General features: G+C 32.7%; 1 protein-coding gene across 2 annotated transcripts; it reads left to right on the forward strand.

Annotated features, from left to right (window-relative positions):
- Positions 1-2,018: 2,018 nt before the first annotated feature.
- LOC130668893 (gamma-glutamylcyclotransferase-like) lies at positions 2,019-4,233 on the forward strand. 2 transcript variants are annotated; one of them, XR_008990083.1, is made up of 4 exons: positions 2,019-2,215; positions 2,506-2,820; positions 2,890-2,994; positions 4,096-4,233. XR_008990083.1 is itself a non-coding variant. In XM_057471403.1 (4 exons), the coding sequence occupies exons 1-4, from the start codon at positions 2,102-2,104 to the stop codon at positions 4,124-4,126; spliced, it is 549 nt and encodes a 182-aa protein (XP_057327386.1). In that variant the 5' UTR covers positions 2,019-2,101; the 3' UTR covers positions 4,127-4,233. The 2 variants fall into 2 exon arrangements, 1 of the variants encoding a protein (XP_057327386.1); XM_057471403.1 differs by having other exon boundaries at positions 2,506-2,804.
- Positions 4,234-8,621: the final 4,388 nt, after the last annotated feature.

The following is an 8,621-nucleotide window of genomic DNA, read 5'->3' on the forward strand; positions in this document are numbered from 1 at the left end:
TATATTTTTATTCTTCAAGTCGCTAAATAATTATTTTATGAGTACGTCCCAATTATAAAAATATGAAAATTATTTTCTTTAAAATGGAAGGTAGCCCAATTTACCCCATAATCTCTAATTTGCTTCCTTGTTATTTTTTTAAGAATAACAAAAAGTTCTATTTCATATGACGCTGAAGTTAGCCGACGTCTAATAATTTTTGGATTTTTTTTAAAACGGTAAATTATAAAAAAAAAATATTTAAAAAAAATGCATCAATAATTTTTTGAATTTTCTACATGTGCATATTTTTAGTTTTTTTTTTCTGTCATAAATTTGTTGTAAATAAAAATCCAAAAGTTGTCAATTGTCTGTTAACTTCAGAGTCATCTATTTCATATATATACAATTTTATATTTTTTTAAAATTTTGTACCCATGCCTTAGATGTCTAGTTTCTCTCCTTTTCATTATAAATTGAAAAATTATAATTAATAAAACCGACAGTTACATGAATTTTTTTTTATAATCAGAAAAAAAATAATTTTATTTAAAGATATTAATAATAATTTAATGTAAGAGTTTGAAAAGCTAGACATCAGAGTACTGAGAGTAGAATAAGCCCCTCGGTTTCGGTGGCTGGTTGGCCGGCTGACTACCTTCCGACTCAAACCAAGGCAATACAGATTTATGTAAGTATTTAACGCAAGCTCTTTGCTTTATCGCAGACCAACCAGCCAAGTTGTCCCATCTTAGACGTCCGAAAATTTACCATTACGTTCTTCCTCGGTCATCTCAAACTTTCATATTTCTTTATCGTCACTCCATCGGACTCTATCCTCCATCCAAAAGGATTTATCCTGCGGATTACAAAAAATTTATATTTTAAAAAAAAATGTCAAGTTATTAGAAAACATATTCTCAGCAAATGGATATAATATTGATATGAGCTTTTTCAATAACCTCATAATACTCTCTCGAGTCTTGGAGATTTAGCAGGGAGAGGGTTGATATTATAGATGAAAGGGGAAAAAATAAAACCGCTCGTGGTCTGTCGTCCCGATAGACTAGCTAAGGAAGGATTTTGTTCGGCCGACCGTATAAGAAAGCTAAAAGCCATCGGTCTATCGACCTCGATGACCGTCTTGGTCGCGACCTATAACCTGCCTCTTATTTTATTTATATTATTTTTTTTTTTTAATATTTTTTACATCTATCCCAGTATCTGACAAGACTTTGACAAAAACTTTATTAAACATTTAGAAAAATATATTTTTCTTAACCCCGGGTCAAAAATAGAACTTGATTTAGACTCGGTTTACCAAGTCGAAATTTGGAGCCGTTTTTCACAAGACAAACTCGACTTTTTTTTACGGAGATATGAAATATATCAAGTCTTCGCCTTGGTTTAGACTTAACTGGCTTACTTAGTCACGATTTAAGACGAAAAAGTTTAAATCAAGTCGGAATTGACTTGGTTTAGACTTATTCGACAAATTATAAGGCGAAAAAGTCAAAATTAAGGTGAAATAATTTTTATACATTAAGGCGGAAGTAAGGCGAATAAATAACTTTTTTTCGACTTGATTCAGCAAGTCAAAAGTAAGGTGAATGACTATCGTGCTCGAAGTAAAGACGAATAAGTTGAAACTAAGATAAAAAAATACGAGTAAGTTGAAACTAAGATGAAAAAAGTTCAAAAAGTTTAAAAAAATTTAATTCAAATCGCAAAAGTCGAGATCTTATCGAAAAATCCTCGGCAAATCGATAACTTCAAAAGAAAATAAGGTGAAGCGAGCCTGAATCAAGTTTTATTTTTGACCCGGAAATTCTTTATTAATTATCGTATTTTCAATATTTTGAATTATAGTCAGCGAAAAATTTTTTTTTTTAAATAAGCAAACAACGGTGTGCTTATTATTTAACTGCCGCAATTATTCACTAATAGCTTACATAATATCGATAAATACTGGGTAGGAAAAATTAGTTTCACCTATTATTTTTTTAACTTTATCATAACATATGAGTTGGACGGTAGAATTGCCCATAGTAGATTACAAAGTTGTGCAACAGTGTAGCATTGAATATTTAAAGTAGAAATCATTTGCAATAATTTTAACAATATGAATACTTCTATACTAGTAGTATACTATTTTGCTTATGGATCGAATATGCTCGATTGTAGGTTTAATATTAATATACCACGTGCTAAGGTTGTAGGAATTGGACAATTAGAGGTACGAAAAATGATATCATTATTTATTTATATTAACTTGTCAATATAATATTTCCTTCAACATATTTATTTTCAAAGAATAAATTTATTGAATTTGAATTTGGCTTAGACGCATCATTAATAAAATTTATTTTTTTATATATAAGGTAATAGACCCAGTACCCGATCACGCATGTATTTGTATATCTATATTTACTAAATTTTACCAAATATAGATATTCAAATACACGGAGTGATCGAGTACTAGTTCCCTGATCGGGTACTAGGTTTATTACCTTATGCATAAAATAGAATTACAGACTCGATTTTTTTGGGTATGGAAAATCATGGAATGGATCGGGGGCAACAATTGTTAGAGCTCGTGATTCTCAAGTTTGGGGTGTGATCTGGAAAATGCCTGAAAGTAAAGTAGCCGATTTAGATCGACAAGAAGGTGTACACGTCGATTTATACAAAGCGATTGAGATTAAAGTTACAAGTTTTAGCGGTAAAGTTTATTATTGCCGGAGCTATAAAGCAGTTGTAGATCCTAAGCCAGCTGTTAAGCTTGATCAATTACCAGACAATCGATTGCCTTCTTCATTATATATGTGACTATATTGCATTGTAATTTTTTATTTTTTATTTACTATCAATACTTGATGAAAATAACTACTGTTTATTATTATCGAATAGGAAAGTTTTGATAAAAGGTGCTCAGGATCACCATTTACCACAGGATTATATCAAATTTATGAAAACTATAAGACACAATAACATTACTGATGTCTACCCTGAGGGGTAAGATATATCTTACTCATTTGGGTGGCGCAAAAAAACCAACTATTTTTTTTTCGAGCTCGCATGAAAATTCGTTGGTTTACGATGTTTTAAGAAGCCTCTCAAAAAATTTTTAAGATCATGAATTTTGAAAATATCAAAAATGATTGAAATTCGGATTTTTTATTTCTAAATTTTTTCTTTCTAGTGGCAGCGATAGTTTATATTTGTAAAATCATGACTATGCTGAAAATTTCAGCCCAAAATTTAAATATTTAAACGGCGCTCAAGAATTTTGAATGTTTCCGAGTGCTGTCTTTTGTACGTTTTCGAGCGACCCTTAAATATTAATAATAAAGCTTCTCGATTTTTTGACCACCAATTTGCATAACAATGAATGAATATATAACCCGAGAAATAAAAATATCAAGTTTTTTACATACTTTTTTATTTTTTAATTCAATTTGTAGGTTTTTTCGCTTATTCAAAACTTACCAAATTTTATTGTTTAAGACTGTCCTGTACATTTATGGTTATGCAAAAGTTATATTTTACTGAAATGACAATAATGGAGTCATAAAAAAATACAAAAACTAATTCAAACTTATAGATACATATTATCAGTTAATATTCAAAATTCTTGATTGCCGTATAAGTATTTAAATTTTGGGCTGAAATTTTCAGCATAGTCATGATTTTACAAATATAAACTATTGCTGCCACGAGAAAAAAAAAATTTTGGAATAAAAAATCCGAATTTCGATCATTTTTGATATTTTCAAAATTCATGAGCGACCTCTTAAAAATTTTTTATCGAGCTGATTTTTTGAGAGGCTTCCTAAAACATCTTAAACCAACAAATTTTCATGCGAGATCGAAAAAAAAAAATAGTCGGTTTTTTTGCGCCACCCTAATGCTCATATATAAGTAGAGTGGGCACGATGAATACTTAACAGAGTAAAAAACGACAAATAGAAAAAAAATTTTGTTCGGAATTCGAATTACGGTTGAAAATTTATTTGAATAGAGTCATAACTAAGCAAAAAAATAATTTTTAAGTACCCGTTGTGCCTTAGTTTTCTCTCCAAACAGAATAACAACCGTAATTTTTACGATTTTTAGATTAGAGGCTTGTGGTTTAACCGGTCATTAGATGCCCTTCCGTTTTATAACATTACAAATTTATAATAAAATTATTAAATAAAAAGTAATTTAAAAATTTTAGGTTTTATAAAAATTTAACTAAAATTACTAGTGAGTTTTAGCTTGAAATATGAAAAATAAATCTAATGAATAATGTAAAATTCGCGTGTATTATGAGTAACAAAATTCATCTTATGTCTTATCGTAAGATTTGTACAAGAATTTAAAAGGGGGTAGTAAACTGGCCGACACAGTCTTGCACAATCTTAATACTGTCTTAAGCCCCTCTTGCGCGACATAAATTATGTATCGTCCGGGCGCGTAAGACGTTCGGATCCCGAGAGCACCTGGTATTCACCAGCAACTCTACTCTACTCACTTCCAAACCAGTACTAGCACTAGCACTAGCACTAGCACACTACCAGCACTAGTCTCTTACCCGTTGGTGAACGCACTTCACCCTTTCTCAAAAATTATTCTTCTCTGTTTAGTTCCTTGTTCCTACAACTACTACTACTACTACTTCTATTTGTTGTTGTTGTTGTTGTTGTTATTGTTATACTTCATTGTTGCGCACGTGAAATCCTCTACACTCGTCGCTCTTATACATCCACTACTAGCTGTAGCTATACACACTAACAAGATAAACTAAGTATATATAAAGTGAGGTCCCTAAATTTTCTCAAAGTCTATAAGGGTTAAGGAATTAACCCGGGTCGTCAAGACACACGATGAATAAGAGGGTAAAACGAGTATACGGTAGAAGACACTAGTCTGCGGTATGGGGCAGAAGCTTAATAACCCTCGATTTCAAGACTTTCCTCTGGCATAACCGAGTCCAGAGCGTAAGCGAGAGACAGCCAGAGAGAGAAAGAGAGAGAAAAAATGAGAGATAAAGACCCTTGGTGAAAACCATTACAAGGATTTCTTTTATTTACGCCAGCGAAAAGTACCCCTAGAGACTTGTTACTTATTCTTTCTCTCGTTTACTTAGTCTTGATATGATATATCTGTACAATGTCCACTCTCATACTAAAGTTGTAGACTCAGGACTTAAACTCAAGAGGCTAAATACCGTGATCTCGACTGGCCAGTAATCTTTATGATACGGCGATAGATCTTGCCCATTGATCCAGATAAAAGTACTATCCTGGATGGATTTCCGACAGCATTATATACTTACGGCTGAGTTAATTCCACCCGACGAGCCAACACTCGCTCGTATATCAATTAAGCCGTGATTGCGGATAAATGCCGAGGGTCTTCGTAATATTATATCATTCTATAAACGTTGCTCTCATATTTTCACGGGTCATTTATTTTTTAATTAATATATTGTCGTACTTTTTTTTTTTTATTTACTAATCCATTTATTTATTTATTGGGATTTTAATGAAGAAAAATCTTTAACTTTTCGCTTATGTTTGAAGAAAATAAAAAAATTGCTAATTTTCGGGTTGCAAAAAAATTTTTTCGAAATTAATCCCCAAGAATATTTTAAATAAATTTTTTTTATATAAATAATTAATTTAAAGAGTAATAAAAAGTAAATTTCGGGATCCATTCTTAAAATATAAGTAAGGATTAAAGAATAAGGACGTAAAGTAGACGGGGCGGAAGATAGAGATGAGTAATAAAAAAATGAAAGCTTGATTTGTACAACCTCATCTCTGGCATCATCAGAGGAAGCATAAAAAAATAATAAGAAGCTTCGTCGTGCATCCCTCAAGGATTATTTAAACCAATCCCGGCTAATTTGCAAGCCTCTCAAATTCGCCCATTTAATTGTCTCCATCTCTTCTGTCGCATTATTCCCTTTTGTATTATAAAATACGACATACTCAATCAGCTCACATATTAATATTAATATTAATGACAACCCAACTCACTGCAATAAGTTGCATTAAATCAAATCACAGCCGAATTATAAAGTGGTTATTTACCCCAAAGTAATAGTTTTACTCAGAACCGGTAATTTTGTAAATAATTCGCGAAGCTGTGATCGCATCCGTTGCCAAGCGGCCTATTGTAATATGCATATATATACATATATCTCCCTTTATATTTTGTACGTCCGGCAGCGAGACGTGAAAATAGAGAACAGTTAGGCATATATCCTAACCGGTAGATATGAATTTATACGAAGCGCCATGAAGTGACTGAGTAGAGAGAAAAGACCGAGACAAACTCGCTCGGTCATGTTGCCTCTACTCCCCATTATTCAGGAACTTTGCTGACAGCTCTCCGGATAGCGAGATAAGAACGTACTCTGAATACTCAATGCTCGCTGTCGACAATGAACACTGTTGGTCTCTGTCAGGATATATGTCCTGCATTCTCTTAGTCCTTGAACACTTTGATGACAAATAATAAATTAAAAATAATAAACATAAAGCATTAATTCATTAAACTGTTCGAGTAGGACAAAAAACCCTGGGATAAGAGACTGACTGACTGTTGAGAGACGAATGAATAAGAGAAATGCGTGTGGTAAAATGGATCCTTGTAAGACGTTTTAATTGGACAAATCCGCCTATCCTCATTAAATCCAGTCTCCGCGATACCTTTATACTTCAACTGTATATACCAGGACTCTTTGGGTATTCGTATCGCCCTTATAAAGAACTATATCCTTGTCATCTTTGTGTTATTCCTACTTATATTAGTACGAGCGAAGGTAAAATTGAAAATCTCCAATCCCAGTAATATCTTACTCTACAAAATATCAGAAAACTTTTCTCCTCACAGCCCCAATCTCTTTGTCAATTTTTTTATCCTAATCCCTTTGTCAGTTTCCCATTGCTATATAATAAATACAAAAATACATTTTTTTATATAAATTTAATAGATAATACTGTGGTAATTTATATAAATAATTATAACATTTAAGAGAGAAATAGAGAGAGAGAGAGAGAGAAAGAGAGGGAAGAGGATAGACAAGGAAATTTGATTACGATAGTGAGATTACATTGGCCTATTGTCGTCGACAGTTGAGTTAGGGCTGACTCGATGACAGTTAAATGTGTACTTACACATACATTTAACCGAAGGCAGACTAGACTACTGTCTTTAATGTCTTATCTCATAGATTTTACTCGGATGCGTACAGATATTATACCTTGACGTTCAGTTAGTCACGAGTTTGTCTATTGTTTATATAGAACATCGTATGAGAGACAGGTGTATGTGTTTTCATAGTCAGACTAGCGTTTCGTCTACTCATAATACAGTTTTCATATCTCCATGATACTACATTTCTATGTTTAGTTCTTATATTATTCTCTCTATGTGCTGTGACAACTGTATCATCCATTCCTATTTATTCCGGTTGTCTCCTGAGGAAATATCACATGAATCAACTCGGTACACTCGCTGATAAATAGACAAAATAATTGGGACAAATGATAACCAAAGAAAAAAATCTGTATATCGGTTGACTCTGCGGGCCAGCCCCAAAACTTACCGCTGTTTTCGAGCTCAGGGAGCTCGGAAACATTATTACTTGTAAATTTTTGAGCTCAAAAATTTTTTAGGCCGGTAAAACACCTTCACTGAAAAATTATAATTTTTGTCCGACGATATCTTTGGATGGAATGAACCGATTCGAACGTTCCTGGTGGCAATCGAAAGGGATCAACAAGACTTGAAACTGATTACATTTTGAGGTGAATCGGGCAAGTGGTTTACAAGTTATACGCAAAAAACCAAAACCAGAAAACATTTTCAATTTTTATTCTGCGTATAACTCGTAAACTACATGACCGATCTACCCCAATATCTAATCAATTCTAAGTTTTGGTGAGCCCTTTCGATTGCAACCAAGTACGTTCAAATCGGTTGATTCGTTCTAAAGATATCGTCCCGGGTCAAAAATAAAACTTGATTCAGGCTCGCTTCGCCTTATTTTCTTTTGAAGTTATCGATTTGCCGACGATTTTTTGATAAGATCTCGACTTTTTCGACTTAAATTTAATTTTTGTAAACTTTTTGAACTTTTTTCATCTTAGTTTCAACTTATTCGTCTTTACTTTGAGCACGATATATCGTGACTATATAGTCATTCACATTACTTTTGACTTGCTAAACCAAGTAAAAAAAAAGTCATTTATTCACGTTACTTTTGCCTTAATATATAAAAATTATTTCACCTTAGTTCTGACTTTTTCGACTTATAATTTAAGTCGAACAAGTCTACATCAAGTCAATTTCGACTTGACTCCAACTTTTTCGTCTTAAATCGTGACTAAGTAAGCCAGTTAAGTCCAAACCAAGGCGAAGACTTGATATATTTCATACCTTCGTAAAAGAAGTCGAGTTTGTCTTGTGAAAAACGGCTCCAAATTTCGACTTGGTAAACCAAGTCTAAATCAAGTTTTATTTTTGACCCGACGTCGGACAAAAACAAGATCACACATATACACACGGACGTCCATCCGGGAATAGTCAGAATATCTTCCTAGGACCTCAAAACGTTGGCATCTGATGAAAACTCGATTTTCGAAAAT

This window comes from Microplitis mediator, chromosome 5 (genome assembly GCF_029852145.1).
Source record: "Microplitis mediator isolate UGA2020A chromosome 5, iyMicMedi2.1, whole genome shotgun sequence".
In the NCBI taxonomy this organism is placed as follows: Eukaryota; Metazoa; Arthropoda; class Insecta; order Hymenoptera; family Braconidae; genus Microplitis; species Microplitis mediator.